Raw genomic sequence first — 23890 nt, 5'->3', positions numbered from 1 at the left:
TGGCTGCAGTGGAAATAACTTTGTTGCCAATGACTACATTCTGATGGCTCCGTGTAATGTTTTTGATTTAGACAGATTCTATCCACTACAGCTGTTACATCTTTGTTGGAGACAGAACTAGTCATACCATAAGTAAAATATGCATTTAAATATATTGCATTTAGATTTTTAATACATGGGATATCCACGCTTAGAACATTTAAAGGTGACTTAGAAGCAAAACTGAGGGACAAACTTTGTGTAAATGTCTTCCTCGCCCTCTACCTGGAACAAAATTTCTCAGTCATGTAAGGGGATAAAAGCATTTCTTATCAACTTTTCTTAACACACAAAAAAATTAGGTTCATCCAGAATATATACTGTAAGTTTCAATAACTTCTTTTTTCAGTGGGAACTAGCATCTTCAAAAAGATAACAAACAGCAGTCATCCTGCAATGATCCTCTGAAAATAAATACTACCTGTAGAAAAAGCAGGAATAACATATGGGACTATTAAGCTTAGAATTTGTACATTTTTTAAAGTCATCTTTCATATCATCAAAATGTAAACTACAAGATTGTAGACTGAAAAATATTCTTGAAATATTAAAAAAAAGGCAAGAAATGTATAATGTACAAATAAATGAAATAGTAAACAAGAAACCTGCCCAGATGAAGGAAACCGTGTGTTCATAAACATTCTATTCAATTTCCCAAAACCATTTTGGTTTGGCATACCTATACTCACAGCATGTTCTCAAATGTCAGGTCAGATTTAGTAACAAGGGTATATAAAGAAAGATCATTTAGACACACAAAACATGAAGATAAATTTTTCTTAACCAATATTGTATCAATCACATTTATAATTTTTCTTATAGCATGTGATAAAATAAAACAGAAAACCAGAATGTATACATTGCTATTTTTTAAAGTAATGTTATGTACATTTTATTGCCAGTATATGCACAATGGTAAGCATAGAACTATAAATACACAATGTAATTAAACAGTAGAAAACAACAAGGATGTTACACATAACAAAGGAAAGAAAGAGGAGATACTATTTTCTTGATGTAGCTGCTAAAAAGGGCGAGAGATGAGTTATGACAGTCTTGGTTTTAAGTCTTTACATATATTTCTACAACTTTTCCTCCAAATAAATCTCTGCAACGGTGTTGCTTCTTTAACAACCACACCTTAGCTCTTTCTATTGGATTCACTTCCAACTGAAGTGAAAACAACCTTTCTTGTAACTACAAGCATCTGAAAAATTTTATTCAGTTTTGCTTTTCAGGGTTCCTAGCAAGTAAAGTGTATAAGTAGTTTCTTATGATATTTGGCTGCAATGTTGCAGAACAGAGTTTTAAACACATGTTAAGTGATAATTTGGGGAAAAAAAATATTTTCTGTAGATAGTTCTTCCACTGGGTGCTATATGCAGCAGCTCAGTCAAAAATTAGTCATTCTGAAGAGGTAGAGAGAATTTTAGCCTCGCATAGATCGTCATCCTTGGCACTGCTATTTTCTCTCTCATCAGGATACACCTCCTACAACTAGACAATATCACAGTCAAAGGGGAAAAAAGTCAGGAAAAAACAAGTTCCACCATTCCTGGGAAGGGCACTGTTTCATCCCAGTTCTCAGTTAATTAGCTTGCTGCTTATATCCAAGACCAAAAAAAAAAAAAAAAAAGAAAAAAGGAAAAAGAAAAAAAGAAAGAAAAAGACAACATTTAGGGACACATTTACTTGATCTTTGTTCTCTTTCCATTATCAAGTTCATAAATACAAAGAACCATTATTCACAATAAACTAACTCTTTCTCAGAAATGGAAAAACAAACCCTGGAAACAATTCCACACCTTAAACCAGATGGGTCTTGAGGATGCTATTCAAGAAAACCATGCAAATAATTTGGTGCAGCTTTCCCATCTCATCCAAAATATATATTTTTTTTTTAAATTAAAAGGTGGCAAGATCCATAGCATTTGTGACTATTCTCCCTCCCACCCCCCCCCACCCCCCCCATTTAAATTCAGTGCAGAAAACCTTGGTGCTTTTAGGAAGGTAACGAATAAATAGTTCTCTGCACTGTTGTCATAAAATCCCATGTGAGTTACAATACAAGACTACTTGTTCCAGCAATTAGGTTGAGAGGAAACATTCTAGTGATAAAGATAAATACATACTGAGCATGCTTGGGCAGAGCACTCCATTCTGAAGCATCCTGCTTGAAGAACGAAAGGTGACAAGGATGGTTCACGTCCATCAAGTGACCATTAACTCTGCTGCTAAAGAGCAGACTGCCACACTATCACCAGGTCGGCAATGCTACCCTGAAAGGGCTGTCTTCCACATTAAGAGGTACTGGTTGTACCAGTCCCCTGCTGCGCACACTGAATTCTTATTTATGCAACAAACATACAACCAATGAACAATATCACTTTTACAGAACTGGATCGATCCAGCTTTTTTTTATAGGCATATTTCTCAATCTCCAGAATATCCCAAACAAGCTGTAAATAAGATGATGAACCACCAACACAGTGAACGAGTCTCACTGCAGTTCAGACTAGTTCAGCCTTGGTTCACATCACTTCTGGTTTCTAGCAAAGGACATGATACTCAAACAAAATAGCAATAAAAAAGTAATGTTATCTGCAGCTGAATAAAAGCAACAGAATTTATATTTTAACTTCTGAAGCTTAAAGCATACTTTTTAATTAGCATTAAAAAAAATTTTAATACAATAACACCGGCAAAAGTTAATGGGAAGACACGGAGGATTGTGAACAGGATAACTGATGGATTAGATTTTAGAATTTTATTCTGCTTTGATCAACTGATGTTAATACTGGTTTTTCTTGGATTTGGAATAATTCTATTGCAACAGTCACATGCAGGCTGAGGACAGCCATTGGTTAAAGGAAAAAAAAAACCAAAAAGAAAGGGGAAAAAAAAAAAAAAGTTCCAAAAGTTGTATGTAAGAATTTTCCTTTCACTGAAGAGGGCCTTGCCCTTGCTTTAGGAGACCTGGTTAACTCTTGTCAGCTTCATTAGCTTTGTCCAGACATATCTGCTGTTGTGTCGCCTGGTCCAGAGCCTGTCTGTGCACGTTTTATGTAAAGGTTCAATAATTTCATCTGCAAATACAAGCCAGAAATTCACATTTAATTAGTATTTGCAAACTGTACAGACTACAGGAATGGTACAAAAATGAGACGTTAAATCATTTTCTTTTCCCCACAAGCAAAAATGTTTTTACACAGCTGATTCAAAGGTAACACACTTGCCAATGAAAACATCTAACAGGGCAAAATTTGTCACAAAGAAACTGCTCAAGTTTCTTTAAAGGATGTAAAGAAGAGAACGATCTAAGGTAGCTAGATTAAGATAGATGGAATATTTTCCTCAAACTGCAATGCTGTTCTAAATAAGGCAGGTTTTTTTTTCCTTTTAAGTTAATGTTGAGGTTTTAAGCCTCTAGTAGTTAAGAGGTGTTGATGCTGGTACTTACTAAAGCTTTCAATACTGCCTAGAATCACATTCAACAAAATCACTGCCAGAGAGTATTTTTAAGATATAACTGTCTTATTCAAAGATATACAAAATCAATTGTCCTGTTTTATTCCCAGGCATGAAGAGATTCACAATTAGCATACAGCTGTTTGCATGCAAAAAACTGTATGTAAGAGATGTCAGTAAAATCATAAATATCCTGAATCAAAAAGGACCACAGACTGATTACTATTATTTCAAATTAGAGGTACTGAAAGAACTGAGGAAAGCAAAATAACAAGGAGGAAAATAAAACTGCGGTATGTAACAGCTACATATTACATTTATTGCTCTCCAGTCAGAACTTGCATGAAAAACAAGACAAGGAATACTGATAGGAAAAGCCATGCTGAGTACAGCAATTATCACTACTACATGGGATACAACCAGTAACCACACCCATTAAACAGCACTAAGAAACATAATTTAGTATTTATCTTAATGCTAAAGTTCGTACACTTGCATAAATGAAGAGCTATGGATTTTCAGTTTTGAACATTTATGACAAAGTTATATTAATCCTCGGAGAGTTTCAGGACCCCTGATATTCTCATTCAAGTATATACTTTTATGTAACTTTCTGGCAATCGCAGCCAAAATGCAAATGCATACATGCAATTATGAACCCAGATTTCTTTAAATGTTATCTTTTACTTACTTTACTGCCAGTGAGTTGACTGAGATGTGGTTTTAGTTCATCACCAATTACTGCATGAATGGCTACAAGGCAGAAAACACATGCCTTACGAACACTGCTCTCTGAATTATCATAACCCTAGAAAGCAATAAAATTAACATTAATACCTTATCAGTTAATGATTAAAAGCCTCAGAAAGCTATTTACTTGTTTACTATAATAAATACATTGAAGTCTACAGCAAATGAATGCTAGTGTAGCCCAATGAAGCATTCCAACAAAAAAACCAAACAGGCAAAATACAGAGCATGCGCTTAAAAAGCGGGCTGCTTATTAATCACTGTTGATAATAATCTTCCAGACTGAAACTAAAACCCACATAGTCCTCTTCATAAGTTACACTGAAAACAGAGCTGCTGTCATGCAATAGGCTAGTATGTAAGAGGACTTGTTCTAGAGTATACAGATATTTGCTTAAAGCAGAAGAGCACTCCATCTAGAACCTCCTTACTCTGAAAGAAGTATTATCTCAACAGCTGAAGATTATTTTGTTAACTCCCATCTTGTTCCTTAATGTTTCTTCTTTATTTTGCCACTTTGCTAGTACCCCATGCCTGGCTGTCTTGCTCATACCCTCTTCTCAGAGGGCCCCTTCTCTGCCTCTACCTTCCTGCAGGTGTATGATTGGATCACACTCATTAAAGACACAAATCTGCAGGCTGCAGCTGTCAAACTCTGAAAGTCTTTATCACATGCAAATTAACGTATCTTGGCTCTTGATAAGGTGGGAAAGAATTTCTTTTTAAAGACAAAGGAAGATAAACTTCTGATATCCTTCTTGTTTTATTAAACTTTCCCCAACTACTACTTTCCTCTTGCATCCTCCAAACCATAAGTGATAAAACCCTACAATTATATACAAATACAACACAGACAATTTCAGACCACATCATTACAACTTGGAAAAAAGATACAAACAAAAATTTATCATCATTAAAGTATCTACCAAACTTAACTGTAACCAGTACTTTATGTCCTACCGATATTTCCTTTGAGTCCTAACCACAGTTAGAATTTAGTTACATGTCAATCAAACAGTTTGTTCCCACTGCGTTATTTTGGGTCAAAGAAGTCATCAGCTATCAGACAAATAAAAACCTTCACGAGAACCAAGTGATACTGTTTTTAAGAAGTCTTTGCAGTTCTTATATATACGCAGTCTCATTTGTTTGGTTTTTTCCTTCCCCCCACCCCTCCTCCCACTTTCTTCTCTCCTTACCTGTATTAGACCTGGCACAATCTCTGGTAAAAGCTGAGTAAGGGTTTCTTTAGATACTCTTTCTATGACTTTTGTCTGCATTTTGATTGCAGCCAGATTAATGGGGTAATCTGCAGTTTGGATAATTGGACAAAGAACTTTGATGCACTGATCTGGGCTAATAGAAGTGGCCAGCATGGAAGCAGCTTCTTCAGCAGATCTCACCACCTATTGAAAGAATAAGAGACATGGAAAAATTATATACAAGAGACTGTTATTATGGCCTGTTACCTGGCAGTAATGGTCTCGAGTATAAAAATTTGCTACCAAGATCTCTACAACACTATAGAAAATAAGTGAATAAAGAGCCCTTTGAAAATCTGTTTACAAGATTCCAACTGTCGGACATACCTTCCTAAAAACAAGACTCTTCCCAATGTTCTGTGACTAATCTATGTCCTAAAATATGCATATCAGTTTTTCAAACCTGCTTGTTGAATCAGATCTGAAATTTCTCTATTCTGCAATACCCTCCCAACTACATATTGAAATATCACCACCTTTGTACAAATGTAATTGCTTGTATTGCCATTTGTTATGTCAGTGATCACTGAACAAAACATGTTTTCACATTCATCTCAAAACAGGTTCAATGACATGCCTAGATTATTGCTTCAAGCAGTCAATCTAGCTGTTTTTCCTCCTCTCTAAGTTTGAAAGAAACTGACTAGAAAGTACTTTAAGCCTGAAAAACATGCAGAACAAGCAGTACAAGAGTAATCAGGTAGGAAGTCAATAGGTACAGAACCTCAGGATACAACATGGGCACAACAGAGAAAATTCACATCTGATCTTCACGTTAGTGTAGCTGTGGTGTGTGCCATCTAACAGGACAAAGCGATGCACAAAATCAGCCATCTGTACATCATTGATGTACAAAATCCTCCGTAACCGTTTCTCTCCATCCTTGCCCCCTCTACTCTCTCACTCATATACACAAAACCAAGAGAGAGAAAAAGCACAGTAACAGAGAAGGGAAGATGGGGACAAGACACTGCAATAAATACAGTATATGAAACAAATCAAAAGGGTGCAGGGAATAGAGAAACGCGTATCAGATGATCAGACAAAAGTCATTGGTATGGGAGGAACTGCAGTCAAACTTCTAAAGCTCAACTCCACAGTATGCTCCATATACAGTAAGTGCCCTTGCATAGCGAGGGTAGGGAGAAGATGTACTCATTTAATAATAAACCTGCACTCTTTCTATAGCATGTGACACTGACGTGAACTGTTTAACACCAGGGTGATTACTGTATTTCTGTTTCTTTTATCTACATGCATTATCCTTCATTGTGTATGTGTGCCTCACAAATACTTCTGAGCAAGATTACAGGTATCCTTTTACTTCTGAATCCCCTCACTATTCTCAGCCACAACCAACTCCTCCCTTTGATATGATCCTATGCATTCTCCCCTAACAACATTCAAAGCCACTCTCTCGAGTGGTGCACAGCTGGCTAAAAATGGAAAGGGTTGACAATTCCTTGTCATGTTCAGTCCCATCTCTCAACCATAAACCTTAACGAAATCCAACCAGGACACCCGTATCTGGCTTAAAACGTCATACAAGCAAAAAAACTCCCTCCAGTTACTCCTTGGAGAGCTATAATGACACATCATTGGTTGCTGTGTCCTCTTGGACAGCTCCCAAGGCAATTGTTATTAGGGCTGATATTAAGCATTTGAAAGCTTATAAAACTGCAGGGCTTTTTTTTTTTTCCTGGCATACCCGTGTTAACTAATAACAGCTAATGCTTCGGTATTGAACAAATTACTTCCTCAGTAAGATCTGACTAATTTCTCAAACATTTTTTGGGCAGCTGTTTCATTTTGTAATAATTTGTCATAACCTCAGACAAACAGAATAACTGTTTACTAACCTCCTTATGAGGATCCTTATGCGCTTCTAATGTCTTCATGATTGTGAGCTCTGCATAATTCTTAAACCTTGCTGGCTGGTTTCTTAGAATTTCTCTTAGAACTTTCAATGCCAAAGCTCTAATTGCATGCTAAAGATTTAATATTAAAATAAATGAGTTATGCCTCTTTAAACAGACATACGTTTTAACATTTGTTCAGGAGCTGGAAAAGTCTTTGATAATGGAAAAATATCAGATTCTGCTCTACGCATATATACATTATGAACTTAGTGTTAACAGATAAAGCTAGAAAAATATTTCAGTTTCTCACTCTTCTTGATCTCTTTTTGCAGATAATTCAGGTGGCACATCATAAACATGTTGCTAACGTAAATGAGTTATCTACACTACCCAGAAGTTAAGCCACAAACAATTTTCCTCTTCACAAGTGCTGATAAAACCTTTAGCATTACATCATGCAAATATACTTTTGAAATTTCTTTGACAAATCATTATTTTTTTGAAAATCAAAACCAAGTGTTAGTGTCTTTTGATCCTCAGTAATTTCGAAAGCATGGCCCGTGTACAGAACAATTACACAGAACTCAAGTCTCTTCACAATGAGCTTTACTGTAGTTTAGAAATATATTTAAGTGCTTTGCCACACATGATGTTTTGATAGTCCAGATTCCACCAGGGGCTATTAATAGATAAGCTTTGAATCCCGGTGCAAAATCTTTCATTTAATCTATCGTGTGGGAATAGAAAAATAAGAATACTTGAGAAGGCAAGTATTACTGATGCCTTTTTCACCACCAGGGCATTCAGGCTTCATGACATTTTTGTATTTCCAGTTTTTTGTTTTTCAAGACTAACTGGAATTTGTGCCCCTCCTACAACCCACACAGATTTCAAAGATGCTGAAAGTAAGCCATGTGCTTTGTTAACATTCTTAACTGGATTAATCTGAATTTACCTCTTTATCTCCAAGTGTTTCAAGAAGCAAAAGTAGTATTGTTTTGAAGTGCTCATCCCAAACGCCGAAAGACTCTTCCTGAGTTAACTTCATGAGCTCGTACAGGGCAGCCTTTCTTTCCTCAACTCTCTCATTATGGTTTGATAACTCTTTCAATAACTCTGCGACCAGATCAGAATGGTCCATGGGAGGCTCTGTCAAAAAGGAATATACAAACACAGTTCTCAGATCAGTGCAAATACATTAGTGCCTGCTGTACAACTGAAGGATATTTTCTATGATGGCTAGCTGGCTTTCTAGCATGCTTCTATCTTTTTCCCAAAATTTGTCTGCAAAAATTGCAATTTGGCTACTACATTTTCAGTGCAGCCAACATTGCTGAACAAGCTTACAATCGCCAAAAATCTCTGCAATGATATTGCAAAAAAACCCCTGTAAGCTAGTTTACTGCAAGAGTTTATATGCTTGCAATACCTGAAGTGATAAGTACTCTCATCCTTTTAAATCTCATCTATACATGAAGTGCTACCTTGTCCATATGACCTTTCCATTCAAGATGGTAAATTTGTCTCTTCTCCCATTAGTATTACAGAATTGCTTAGACTTTTGTAAGCCATGGTTCCACAGCAACAACTAGGCTCTTAACACAAACATGGGAAAAAAAATGCACAAGAATGGTGCTTGGTACAAAATAGCTGAAATAGAAGCAAACCAAGACCGTTAGTCCCACAGAGATTCCTGATAGTAGTCATCATGGGATGGCTCTGGATATTAGTTGTGATTAGAGGGGACTCCATGATGATGGAAAAATCCATTAGTAACATGAGCCATATAACACAACATGCCACTGGACTGCAAACTGAGAGATCTGCAGACAGTCAAGAAATTTAAAAATAGTCATAATGAAAATTTAATATATAGTTGTTGCCTTTATTCCATCATCAAGACCCATTTAGCCTTCAAGAAAAGCAAAGCATATAGCTTCCATCTTTGCACTGAGACTTTTGGATAAATTAACAGAAACATAAAATGCAAATGTTCCTTCATTGCCCCTTCCTAAAATTATTCCATTTATTAACACATGAAATACATTCTCCATAATGAATTTAGTAGGTCATATACTCAAACCACAGCCCTTGAACATCTTATATTACTGAATTCAATACTGTAATTTATAAATGCTGTACAAAGCACCCGTACAAAGAAACAAGTAAAAGCTGAATACCACGTACCAAGTACCTTAAAATCACACATCAGTTACCTTAAAAATCACACTGTTTTTATACCAAACATTCTGATTTACATTCTGTTTTGCATAAATAATCAGGAGCACGAGCACCTGAAAGCAGAAACCTTTTTTCTGCAAGCACAATACACTGCCTCTGTATTAATTCATACTTTGCAGACTCTCTAAATGGATCATTAACGTTTGCCTAAAGGACAGGCTGAAATGGTGTTAGGCAGATTATTATTCAATACAGATGTGCAGAACAGACAGTTACTTTTAGAGAAGCAAGATCATTACTTTTATTACCAGAACTATTGCACTTGTTCTGCCAAACTCTGAGGATTACAGCTATAGTAAATCCTATTTCAGGGAATGCATGTTGCCACATGATTAGCAAAACTACCCATATCTGTTTGAACGAAGTTATCTTCACTGTGGAAATACCAGAATGGAAGGAGTGGCAACTTGAATGTATAGAGGAAGAGGTAGAGAGAGGAGAAGGTAGCATCCATGTGCATGCAGGAATAAGGGGAGGAAAGAAGCTCCATTAGTGGAAGAAATAGCTGGAATTCCTGAAAAACATGAAGAGAACCAAGATGGATGTGCCTTCACACCCTGTATTTTCCATTCCTCTGTATGACTCAGCACAGAGCATCTCATTTCCAAACATCCTTCAAATAACTATGAAGCGTAAAAGTAGTAATATTTGAAGTCTACTCTCAAACTTTCTTTTTCAGAAAGAAAAACAAACCACAAATGAGGAGCGGATGCAACTCCGTCACTTGCATGGATTAGAAATAGAAATATTTGATGAAGAACAGCTCTTCGCAAACCAATCAAATAATATCCTTTTGACAGGATAAACAGTGTGGGGGTTAAAAGGGAAAATGTAGCTATGTCCTGAATTTAGTAAAGATTTTCCTACTGTCACCCACAACAACTTAATACAGAAGCTACACAAGCATGGCAGCCAGAAAAGCCAACAAAGTGGGTGCAAAACTTGATGAATCACTTGAAGGGTGACTATTGATCTAGGAGGATATCAGTAATATCCTGCCCAGGTATGTGCAGAGCCTAGTTCTGTTTGATGCTTCTGTTAATGCTATTGATGGAATTTGGAGACCACTTATTACATCTGCAGATGACAAATTTAAAAGCAGGTGCAAACATTCTGGAAAACAGGATAAAAATTGAAAACTGTCATGATAAATCAGAGGAATGGTCTGAAAGAAAAAAGATGGTAAGTGTAAGGGAAGATGCAGAAGCAGAAATTTTAAGCCCATATACCAAGTGGCAGCTAAAAGGAAGGTGTTGGGAAAACACGATCTATGGAAGTATGCTGAAATAAATAGCTTCTTTGAAGATGAACACTGTTTTTCAACCTGAGACTGTGGACTGCTTTTAAGGAGTCTGGAAGTGACTTAGAAAGTGAGGTTTCCCCATGCTTCAGATAAAGAGCATCTCCCTTGGGGAAAAAAAGAGTGTGTTAGTGGTTGGAAGGTTTAGGCTGTTACTCTGAAAACCTTCTTACTCTAAGAAAGGCAAAATGGCCATGTGGGGTACACTGTGGCATCTCCTCCACTGCAAATTTTCAACTCTTAGACAGACCTTGCAGAACACACATTCATGCCTCAAGTGTTGCTGATGGGACTTTATCAGCAGCTCAGGTTTTCCCACCTAGCCCTGTATTTCCCTATCTTTCTCCAAGTAACACAAGAGGATAGCTAGAAGTCCCGTAAAAACTGGACTATGTGTCATAAACAGGCAGCAATTCTGTGGAGTTCATGAAAACTAAAATCTAACATCCAATGAGTGCTTCAGGTTTACAGGACAAGCACACAACTCCTAATTCGGGGACTGTAGGCACAAAGTATTTTGCTGAGTGTAGTTTTTTTCATGCACACTTTCACAAAGTTATATTAGATGAAATTCTAAAACTAACATAAATGATAGAATACACATGGTATAACTAAGGGTGAACACAGGAATGAATTCAAGTACTTTGCCCAGATCCTTTAAAGAGCACACCTAAATCATGCATTGCATTACCACTCCAGCCAGGACAAACTAATACTGGATGGGGATGCTTCACTCCAGCCCGTCAGGAGTTTTTACAAAACCAGAACATGCTGGCACAGCACAGATTCCTTTTGGTTTAATACAATATCCAAAAATATGTTGTCAGAAGGTATAAAAAGGGTTATCCCATGTAACAAAAGGATCCCTGTAATACAGAATTCTGATCACAAACTGGCTCTGCATGTGGATGACAAAGGGATTTAATTACTGATATTTACATGACATGACTTGTAAAAATTTGCTTTCCCCTCAATCTTTTTGAGATTATAATAATTGGCCACATACCTCTTCATGAAATAGAAGAAGAGAAATGCACCTACTTGTTTTGTTTGGTTGTTTTTTAAAGAATGTTTACTCAATAGAAAATGCCAATGACATGTTTCAAATACAAATATATTACTAAGAAATTACTTAATCTTTCACCTAATTCCCAAACAGGTTTAACCCAGTTTTACTTCCTTGCTTTTTTTAAAATTATTTTTTCCCCATCAAATTTCAATCATAAAGTAATCTGAGAAGTAAATTTATATTGACAATACTGCTACAGGATGTGCTGCCAGAAGTATAAAATATAGTTCCATATTTATCTCACTTTTACCCTTAATCTCTGCAAATACCAAGTAATCCAATAACGTCACTCAAAAGGATTACTAACAAAGAAACTAATTTGACATACAATATTTGTAAAGCCTTTCAAAGAAGCAGGACTGGTGATACCTATATTGCTAATAATATATTTAGAAAATGAACTAAAAGATGGAAAATCTCACCACTTTTCTTCTAGCACAGAATGCAATCTGAAGCTTACCATCAGGAAATTGCTCTGCATCATCATCAAACATGGCTTCTTTCAAAGCAGATTTATTAAATGAACTGATGCCATCAGAATAATTGTATGGGTTATAATCTCGTGAACGTGGCGAAGAGTGGGGAGGCATTGTGTTGAGTAATGATGTTTTGTTGTCAAGAGCTGTTCGGCCTGTATCGCTCACACCACTTCCTGCTCGTAGGTCCGCTATTCCAGAAGCGCTGCAAATCTGCAGGAAAAGAACTATCATATGAGCATACGAAATACACGCTTACACTTTTCAATTAACTACATTGCTAATTTATCTATGTAGGCAAAACTTCAAAATTTCAAGAAGTTTACCAATTTCTAAAATTTCAAACTAGTCTTCAAATAAGAAGAAACAATTCCCTAAACCTTGCTTTCCTTTAAAAAAAAAAGGAAAGTATACATAGTACAAAAAAATTAATGAACTAGAAACAGCTGTCACTATTTTATCTTAGAAGTTTGATGCCAAATAATTAAAAACATGTTTAAGCATATACATATTTGGTAAACTCAACAAATCTGAAAGCCAAAGTTCCATAGATACAGGAGTTGGAAACACTGCATGTAGCACTGAAAAACCCACGGGCTTTGTATGGAATAAAATAAAACCTTTGGAAAACATCTATTACAGTGCAGGCTTCTCAAACTGAGTTCCAGCTGTTTTGCAAGACAACCTATTTTTAAATTGCTAACATTTTAAGTAAACAAACAGCTAATGCTACTTAGAACTATCATTTACATTTCCAAAATGTGGTTCAAGGATAGGAACATATTTCTCAACCTCTGAAGTAATTTAGGAGAAATGTCCGATTTCAGAATTCGTAACATATAAGCCTACTGAAAAAGATGCTTTATCATCTGTGATAAGTCAGTCATTGGCTTGGTTTGCTGATACCAAGATGCGCTGAGTTTAAATACTCACTGAATCGCCATCATCTTTTTTGGAATCTCGTTTTACAGGCTCATTCATATCTTCCTGGCTACGAAAACTGAAATTCTGAATAGCTTCAGTGACTCCACGAAGAGAGCTGTAAATATCTTCAGAATTCATATTTTCAGTGTCATAGTCAAATGCACTGGGGGCCACAGAGAAAGGCATAGAAATTAAGATGGGTTTATTTTGTGACCCATGTTTTTAAATAACAGTAGCATGGAACTACAGAGACTCAAGAAACATTAATAAAATAATTATTTTTCTTTTAACACATTAAGGAAGAAAGCTGGCTCTCCACAAAACTGTACTATGCTACATCTTAGTAAGTATACTGCTGCTGACAGAGTAGCTAGGACAAGTAGCTAGTACACTGGCAGTAGCTAGCTAAGAGAAGGGATGCATTATGTAGCAGCATCTGCCTGAAGAAAAAAAAACTTCTTTTGCTCTGTTTTACTCTTATGAGAATGAAACAACCGGGATTTCTACACCATTCTGTTTCTGAAAATAGTTCCAAAGGAAGGAGGACTGATAAAACTCAACAGTTTTCACAGTAAGTTGCTTGCTAAAAGCAAAATTACAAAACCCACTTCACTGGCAATGTTGGTACCACAAAATTAAAGACCAGAACTTTTATGAACTACTGCTTTTTTAGTCTCCCAATGTTAAGTCTGGTTTGATGACCTAGCTGATCTATTCTAACATTTCGTAGAGATGAACACTTCTGTTCCTTTTCTTGCTAATCCATTTACACTCCAAGGTGAACAGCTCTTTCCACCTCACGCCAGCCTTGGCGCTTGTCAGACCCTTCAGGGAGGCTAAGCAGTTCACTGTACTGCCATTCTGTGGAGCAAGAGGGATTATTTTTCAGCGTGTGTCACTTTGTGCAAAATTCGCTCCACACTTTCACTGTTGGGGTTACAATTTTGGATAACATGTAATCAAGCCTTAGATGCACAACTGTAGCAACACCAGCCTACATTACCTTGGTGACAAAGTATTCTGCGATGTATTGGTTGGGGAAGTGAGTGGACTTGACCAACTTGCTGGGGAGCGTGGAGTAGGTCTTGTTAAAGGACTTCCCATTGATCCCTGAAGGAGGAGAGGTGAGAAGAGATACTCCAGTAGGACTTCAGCTTCCCTTTTAACTTACTGTATTTATTTTCTAGTGCCCAGAAACATTTCAAGAGCTTCTATTTTATTTCTTGGATTGGCTAACCAATTATTAGTAACCTCAATCAGGTACAACTTTGAAATGAGCCCAGTAAAAGATAAACTACTCTTAAAAAGCACATTCAAACTTATTAAGTCATTTGGAAGAAATGTAGACTCAGAAAGTACCATTCTCCAGAGGAAGAAGAAAAGGCATTCCATAAAGAGTGATATCTGCTACAAAGACAGATTTCTACACAGGATTTGGGTTGCCTCCCCTTCTCTACCAACCTTCTTGCTCTCACAAATAACTCTGCCGAAATGGACTTATGTTCAAAACACCAGTAACTTCAGAACGAATAATAAGAGAGGTGTAGATACCTGACCACTGTTGCCTGTATTCCGGAGATGATTATGGAGAAGCTTTGTGGCTCCATCCTGAAATGTTTTTGGTAAAGCACCCAATAGCATTGTAAACTCTGGAGTGTTGAGTTCAAAAAGGGAAATCAGCACTGACTGTGCAGCCTAGAAGATACAGATTGAAGACATTACTTTGAGTTTCTAAAGAGATGCTATCACAGAATCACTGAATCATTAAGGTTGGAAAAGACCCCTAAGATCAAGTCCAACCATCAACCCAACACCACCATGCCTCCTAAACCATGTCCTGAAGTGTCATGTCCACATGTTTTTCGAACAACTCCAGGGATGGTGACCCCTCCACCTCTCTGGGCAGCCTGTTCCAATGCCTGACCACTCCTTCAGTGAAGATTTTTTTCCTAATATCCACTCTAAGCCTCCCCCTGACTTAACTTGAGGCCATTTCCGCTCATCCTATCGCTAGTTCCTTAGCCACCTCGCTACAACCTCCTTTCAGATAGTTGTAGAGAGCAATAAGGTCTCTCCTCAGCCTTCTCTTCTCCAGGCTAAACAACCCCAGCTCCCTCAGCTGCCTCTCATAAGACTTGTTCTCCAGACACTTCACCAGCTTTGTTGCCCTTCTCTGGACATGCTCCAGCACCTCGATGTCCTTGTAGTGAGGGGCCCAAAACTGAACACAGTATTCAAGGTGCAGCCTCACCAGTGCCAAGTACAGAGGCACCATCGCTTCCCTACTCCTGCTGGCTGTAACAAGTGGCAATCAAAAAAGTGACTTAAATCTTGATCAAGCTTGCATAAAGATGTTAACAGATGTGAACAAAAGCAATTTGTATTTTCTGGCAATCTCAAAGTTCAGATATTGATAAATGTAGGTACACAACAAGCAGCTCACACTTTGCCAATCATTCTAACAAGCAGTCTTTCAGAGATGTGCTCCTTAACTCTTGCCAAGCCCAGATCCCTACTTATTAAAAAAAGTAATTAAGGAATTCACAAAATGGCTTTTAAAGGGTTTGGCAAGTTGAACACATTGAAAGAGGGGAATGGAATACACCAGACAGGAAAAACCCTGCGATTCCTTCTCCTTGCAAGAAGTGTTAATTATAGGTGATGGATAATCAATACACTAGCTTGAAAAAGAACAAATATCACTTTAGAAATTAAAAACAAACAAACAAAACAACCACAAAACAAAACAAACAACAGACCCTAATTTGGAAGGAGACAGTCTTGATTTTGAGTTGTGATATACTTGATATACTTTATAACTTATCCTACAGCCAAACTAGTTAACCTTCCCCCCTTCCCACCCTGCTTCCTGTATCTTTTTAAAAGATAGGCAAACATCATGAGGAATAATTTAACTGACTACATAGTCTAAAGATGAAAAATGTTAAGTACTGGAGTTTGTAGTCTACTGGATTTCACCTCCCACACCCTCAATTTTAATACTTCATCTTAAACATCATCGTCATCCTACAGCATGTTTTATTATATATATATATAAGTGTGTGTGGTTTTTTTAATCTGAATTAAAACTCAGAGCTCTTTACTGACAAAGCAACACAGTAAGTTACACAATGGTTGGCTTCCCTCTAGTAAAGGAATGTTGACTGCATGACTTAGTAATGTTTGTACAGTTTGATGAATATTCACGGGATAGGCTAACAAACCTGTCAACACAGCAACTAAACTAACACACAAAATGAAGGGCTAGAGATTAAGTTCTCCAGAATACTTTAATGGTTTCTTTGTGGTACAAAACTCTGATTCTAAGATTAACCAACTATGTCTAGTTTATACGGCTCACCATCAAGGTCTGCCATGCACTGGAGAGAACCAGTGCCTCATGCTAGACAGAATGATAGGCAGCTTGCTTAAGCAGCAATATATTTCAAGCAAGTAGTTTAGAAAATTCTTTTAGACATTTATTTCCCTCCTTTTGCTTCCAGGGCAATGAACTGTAGCATTTTTTAATTAAAAGTAGAAAGCCAAGGTATGAGCACACATACCAGCACACATCTTAGTATTAAGTTTAACGACAAAAATACGAACAAAGTTAGATTGCCACAAATTATCTTTGCACACTCGTGACTGGCTGTTTCCTTTAACTTTTATTCCCTTCTCCCTCTGATAGCTTCCCCTCCAAGTGAACACCCTGAATGCCCTCTACAATCAGTCTTCAATGTTTCTCTTTCCCTTGTTATTTCTTATGGTCAGTCTTTTAACAGAAATTGATACAAAGCAAAACTAAAACAAATCCTGCAACTGAGCAAAGGCTTGGGAATTACCACTTTACTTTTTCTGTCCTGTTATCCATGTCTTCATTCCGTAACACTGTGTCTATTTAAGCTGCCAATAAATTAACACAATAGACAGCCCAGGGTCATATCAGGAAAGGAACTGATACCATCAAGTCTGCCCAGAACAAAGCTGGACCCAAAGTATCAAAATTGCTACTGACTCACAGAAGGTTTTCAACTATGCAATTATCTTTTTCTTCCTTGAAAAAAAAAAATTAAATTGCATTTTAGAGTATTTGGAAGTTTTTCTCAGCATAGGCGTTCTCTCTCTCAAGTCCAGTCAAACAGATAACATTTTTAAAAGTCTGCAATAAGGATGAAAAAAAAAATTTTGTTGTTTTTTTTTCTTAGAAGAACCCTAAGAAGCTTCCACTTCTTTTCAGAAAAATTCCAATCTTACAAGAAATCAAAGTTCTGAAACATAGAATTTTACTTTTCAGAAAGAAGTCCCATGTCACTGAACTGCACTAAGAGTGCCACACTTCAGACTAATAAAAGAAGAAAGGATTTTTCATAATACTTAGTACTGGAAATGTTTTTACTAAAAAACTCCAAAACCCATCAATTACACAGAAATACACTCGGCAAAAACTTTAAATTTAAAGAAATCATACAAAATTATTATTAAAATAAAATGAAAAAACTTGTGATAGCAGGCTGTGAAGCCTGTTTTGAGACCAAAACATTTTAGATTATCAGAATAACTCTTTTGACTACTTACTGGTGAAATTTTATTTTCAAGAGATATTAAAAAGGCTTTTGGCAGTTAGCTGCCTCTAACAGTTGTGCTATGGAAAGGAAAAATAAAATGAGAAAACTTTATATAATTAAGGTGTTTCAGATGATTAAACTCACTGGCAATTCTTTCCATGATTCAGTTACTTATTGACATAAAAATGCTTATTAGAGATATGAACCATCAGATAAGACAGCTTGCCACGTGTCTTAGTACTAAAACTCTACTGATTTAGAAGATAGTGCTGCTTCAATTCTCCTCCTGTTTTATGGTCTTATATATGTCACTAGAACATGGTAGTAGGCAAGGAAAGACCATAGGATACAATCTATTACTCCTTTCTCATGCTCACGGAGTTATATAACACATTATCTCCAATATAAACTCTCCTAAAGTTTTGTATTATATATTAAAAATATTGCAGATATCAAGAAGTTGTGGAAGTTATTTTTATTTTTGTTCTCTCCACATAACACACTTTGTGAGACAGCTCCCCCTATTTTCTCTCAATTCTCTCCATCAAAACATCCCTCCTAAAGAAAGGAAGTTTTGGTACAGTTTCCAGAAATGATGAAGTTGCCAAAATTCAAACTTAATTGAAAATAGCAAAGTAAGCCTAAACAAACAAATTGTTTCAACTCTTCAAACTGCAGAAATAAACGGAGAAAAAGGAACAGAAGAGTTAGTTCTCTGCATCAAAGATGCTTCCACTTGTGAGCCATAAAGTAAAAATGTTTATTTAGCATTCAAAAAGTGTGAGCATGCTGATCCTGGCAGCTAGGACTGAATGGCTGGTGGCAATCAGAACAGCAACAACAAAACCCTATCCCAAACTGCAAACAAAATTAGAAGATTTTTGCTTTCTATAATTGGAAAGACTATTTAGAGGCCCCTTCCAAAGACTGCACTAGAACATTTCTCATGGTTATTCTGTACCACTGTGTCATGGTTTAGCCGGCAGCTCAACCCCACACAGTCGCTCGCTCACTCCCCCACCGGTAGATGGGGGAGAGAATCCGAAGGGTAACGCTCGTGGGTTGGGATAAGAACAGTTTAATAATTAAAATTAAAAGAAACAACAGTAGAAATGCAATGTAAAGGGGAACAACGAGAGGCGCAAAGCCCCGGGGGAGGGGGGAAGGGAGGGGAGAGGGGGAACGAACCGCCGAAACGAACCGCACGTGTCGCAGCCCGACGCGGTGCCGCCCCCGAGCCGCCAACTGCCTCCCCTCCATATACTGGTCACGGTGTCACGTGGTATGGAATGAACGTGCCATTGGCCAGTCGGGGTCAGCCGCCCCCGCCATGGCCCTGCCCCTCCCAAACCCCCCCCACCACGCAGCAGAGCGCGGGAAGCTGGAAAGGTAGCCGACCCCCACAGTGAGGAGAATTAACCCCTTCTCAGCCAAAACCAGCACACACTGGTGTATCTACGAAGCTCACAAATATTTTCATTTCACAACAGTTACGTGGAAAGGAGTTTTGCATTGGAACTGCAGCATTACAAGAACACATCTTTGATACTACCTTATTAAAGCACAACTTTTCTTTTGTCAAAGTGTCAACAGTTATTTACCTATCTTCTGTTAAACAGAAAGGATTTGAGAAAATCCAGAGGCTGAACTGAGTTTGTTACCAAGCTTACCATTCCTGTTATGAATGTGCGATTGGTATCACAAAGGGTGGTCTCTGAAGTAGTATTAAAGCTGTATAGAAAGTGCCCACTCAAGATATTTTAATACCAGATAATGCTTGAAACAAAGTTATTGTATTATCTTGTATTATGAAAGACAATCTCAACATATTAACATACACAAAAAATACAACCCTAATGGAGAGTGCCAAGGCATGTTAATTTTAAACTTTTACTTGAATATTCTTCAACATATAGTTTTTGGCGAAGTTTTGTTGATTCTGATACTTTATAGAGAAAATTTGGGTGTGTTTCTGAGAAGGATAGGAAGTATCTTTTCTCCATGAAGAATTAAGTTTGTTTTTCAAGAAAAGTTTTGGGTTTTTTTTTGTTTGTTTGTTTAGGCAAGAAATACTAGCTTCCCTAATTTGCCAGGATACTTGAAATGTACTGCAATTACAATCACACATTAAAAAGCATACCTTTCTAACATCTGAGCTTTTAGGTTCTGTGGTCCAGGTGATGATTCGAGACACTGCTAACCTAGTTTCACTTGAATTTACAAAATCTCCTGGATCCATCTGTTGCGCAAGAGTCTCTATATATTTAAGGATTGCAACTTTCACCTGCAAAGAGAAATACAGTCAGGTGCACAATAAAAGTGGCGTGCTCAAGAACAAGTGTGGTCACAGAATAGCGTTCATTCCCTAAAATGAAGATGAATTTTTTTTTCCCAATGAAACTAAACATCTTGTCAGCATTGATATAAAACTCAATACAATAAATCAATTTACAAATGGTTATAATATTTCAAGAAGGAAGTTATTTCACAGAAATTCAAATATTAGAAATCTTAGATTTCACTGATAGCAACTGAAAGATACACACATCATTGCATATGCAGAAGCTTATATTTAACAAAAAGAAAACCAAAGGACTTAGAATGGTTAAGAATAATCAGGATTTTAGAGAATGATTCAGAATTATATCTTTTTTTCAAGTCTAAAATAAAAATTAACATAATCTAATGAACCAATAATCAGTTCCTATTAGTTCCTACTGTGTAGTTAACACTCAGCATTCTTTTATAAAACACCAGAGTTGAGCAGTCACTCTCTTTGGGGATAAGCTACATGAATCTTCCCATTAAATACTAAAAAAGTATGGAATAGAATTTCTAAAAAATACTTAGAAGGGGTCACATGCCCACTTTTCCTTTGAAGATACTTAGAAGGTAGAGACATGGATTTACTAGGAAGATAGAAAAGCTGCTTTACTCCCTCATTTATCTGAGCATCATTCCCCTACTCTACTAACTCCCTCTACTCCTTATATAGAATCTGTTTTACACAACCCAGACTGTAGCCTCTCTCTAGCTTCTCCAAAATTGCACCAGGGCACAGCTTTGGGCAAAGGGCTGTTATGCCTGTATCTCTCTTAAATATTTATCTCCTCAACTCCTGCTACTCCAGAGATTTGTCACAGCAAACCATGAACAAAAGTGGCGAACATTTATTTAGGCCACATATTTTACTTAGCTGCTTTTATTTTCACTAATAATTATAGTGAACCAGAAATACCTACCAGGAGGGAGACACCTACATCCATCCTAACAAGAAAGAAAGGGGAGTTCTGGGTGTATTTTTAATTGTTCATGGCTTGTAGTACAACTGTTCCAACCAAAGCTATTTAGAAATTTCCCTTGGTCATGAGAACTTGCAAGCTATTAGAAACTCAAGATACACTAAGTGACACACATTAATGACAGCTGATACATTTGGTGAATAATGAATACTTCGTTTTCACAGCAGCTGTTAAAGCTTGACTTCTCCAAAGTTATACAACAAGCAACAGCTGGAGGCTTTCTTCTTATGCAGATCAATATCAACAAATGCAGTAAAACCCACGCTATTTGCTACATTCCTTCCAAGGAAAAAAAAACCCATGAACATCTATGCAGCAAAAAAACTTAGGCTACATGGTTTTCCAAATACAAAGTAATAGTTAAAACTTTTAGATTACCAAGTGAAACCATTACAACAACACTATGTTTCACTGTGCGTGATTAAATATATGTAATATCACACCTTAAAAAAGATTACTGCTAAGAACTGTAACACTTGGAACATCCAGAGGCGTTCCTCCCAATGAAAAAACCTCTGGAGTACTGTATCTGACAGAGCAGTATTGTTAGTGTTTAAATTACTCCCACGGAGTAAATCTCCCAGACTTTTTTCAAGTCTGGATAGACGGAGGCTCTCAGGAGACTGAAGAGCACTAAACAGAAGATGAATGGAGAGAGGGTTTGCACTAAAAGTTTTTCACAGTGAGACAGATACCCAAAGCTCAGTTTGGCAGCTATTTTCAGAGAGTGTTTTTCACAAATTGCTTTTGAGAGAAGAAATTCTGGAAAGGGTACCTTTCTGTGCTCAAATATCATGAGAGTATTATTACAGATTTTAAAAAAAACAAACACACCCTGCAGTAAAATCCTTAATAACAGCAAATCTACTTTTTACGTATTTTTGTCACAATTTCCAGTAAGTATGTACAGAGTTGAGATTTAGAAATAGAAGGTCTAATACTGTCCTCCTCAACAATCCATTTAAGCTTTCTGAGAGAGAAGGTAAACAATTTTTGACTGCAGTAAAAGCAGCTCCAGGGATTCTTACAATGAATATTTTCCTGTTAATCTCAAACCACTGTCTATGAAGTTGTTTAATACTGTCTTGACTTTCTTTGTACCCTTCTAGGTTGAGTTTATTGTACTTTTGCTGGACTGTAAACACTGAGACATTTTTCCTGTACAGTATATAACACAGACATTTTGTTTAAGAAAAGCACTGCTGTAGTAAGTGAGCTGAAACATAAATCAAGCCACAATTAGGGCTATTACTCACAAAAAAACCCCTAGACATAAATGGAACTGAAGTGCTTCATAAATATCTTTCATAGATAATGAAAAGGCACATTCTGGCATAAAAATATGTGCAACTATCTCCAGAGATTCAATAAATGCTGTAAGGATGCTACACAGTCAGTGCCAGAAGGCAAATTGCTTTCCTGTCCTATGAAAAATTTGAAGTTTACAGAGCTTCATTTGCTGCAACAGGGTAAGACAAAAGAAACATTTAATGTAACAGGAAAAAAGCAAAAAGGAGAGAGGAATGTAGAGAAGGTGCTTTACTTAAACCAGAAAAAAGTCCATCTCCTACAGTGCTTTCCTAGAATGTGAGAGACTCGACTCTGCCTTACTTAGACTGAATACAAACAATCACACAAAGTGACTTTTAGATTGCAACATCCCAGTTCTTTGTGCCTAAGTTATTGGTTACTTAGGAGTGACTGTCTCTGCCATGATTTAACCAAATGACTAAAATATCCACTGAGGATGATTTTGAAGGGTGCTCTCATCTCTGTGAATCTACGGCATTGATGGTTGGGGTTTTTTTAATCCAGAAATTTTAATATGGATTTAGGGGGAAGGAAAAAAAAATCTTATCATCAACTGCAGCAAAAACCTTTGTCAGCAGATCAGTATTTTCAAAGGAAAGAAGGGTTCAGAAACTTGTAATGAACTTTGGTCACAATGCTTAAATCGATTCCTCACTGAGTGTGAGCCATTTGATATTCAACCTGGGAAAAATGAAAGTGATGATTTGAAGTGTATTTCAGGACAGCACCCATCCTTTGGAAAACGTATGTTCTGCACCTGCAAAAATAAGCTTAATAGATTACATCCTGTCTAGAAAATTTGACTCCTATGCCCATCCATGCATTTGACCAAAACAGATACATGCATCTGGCACCTCTAAACTGTGTTTCAGCAATTCACCACACCTACATGTAGCATTATAGCAAAAGAAAGTAAGACAGGTACGGCACAATACACTCTGCTGCATCCTCCGTGGATAAGGTGAGTAGAATTATACCTTCTCTCTTTGGTCCCCTTACTGGCTAGCTATCCAAATCCACCTCTGTGGTCACTCTAAAAGCTTGTTTTTTATTGCCCAAGACTTAGCTGTGTTTAAGCTTAAGAACAACAATGACAGTTTACTCTAAAGGATCATGATTATTTAGTACTACTGCATGAAAACCAGAGGGAAAAGTCATTTGTAGAAGTGAATCCTTCCACAGACCGAATTTCTGATCTGTCATCCCCTCTTATATCTGATCATCTTTAAGGAAGCTGAAAATCCTTTCTCTGATTTTTCCTGTCACAGTGAAAACAGTGTGTGTTGTTTCTCAGTATATCTAGCACAAAGGCACACTCTGCAAC

General features: G+C 37.0%; 1 protein-coding gene across 26 annotated transcripts in view; it reads right to left on the bottom strand.

Moving 5' to 3' along the window:
• Positions 1 to 802: 802 nt before the first annotated feature.
• CLASP2 (cytoplasmic linker associated protein 2) overlaps positions 803 to 23890 on the bottom strand; it is a 160179-nt gene continuing 137091 nt past the window's right edge. For all 26 annotated transcript variants that reach the window (XM_064443990.1, XM_064443995.1, XM_064443993.1 and 23 more), the window contains 10 exons: positions 20094 to 20237; positions 14940 to 15083; positions 14392 to 14498; positions 13398 to 13551; positions 12449 to 12677; positions 8334 to 8527; positions 7379 to 7507; positions 5457 to 5663; positions 4199 to 4315; positions 803 to 3125 (listed from right to left, as the gene is read on the bottom strand). In XM_064443990.1, the coding sequence (XP_064300060.1) occupies positions 3039 to 3125; positions 4199 to 4315; positions 5457 to 5663; positions 7379 to 7507; positions 8334 to 8527; positions 12449 to 12677; positions 13398 to 13551; positions 14392 to 14498; positions 14940 to 15083; positions 20094 to 20237 (1512 nt within the window). In that variant the 3' untranslated portion in view covers positions 803 to 3038. The remainder of the gene's footprint in view (positions 3126 to 4198; positions 4316 to 5456; positions 5664 to 7378; positions 7508 to 8333; positions 8528 to 12448; positions 12678 to 13397; positions 13552 to 14391; positions 14499 to 14939; positions 15084 to 20093; positions 20238 to 23890) is intronic.

Source organism: Phalacrocorax carbo, chromosome 2 (genome assembly GCF_963921805.1).
Source record: "Phalacrocorax carbo chromosome 2, bPhaCar2.1, whole genome shotgun sequence".
NCBI lineage: Eukaryota > Metazoa > Chordata > Aves > Suliformes > Phalacrocoracidae > Phalacrocorax > Phalacrocorax carbo.
Note: the sequence above shows the minus strand (reverse complement) of the source record. Positions and strands in the feature narration are given on the sequence as shown.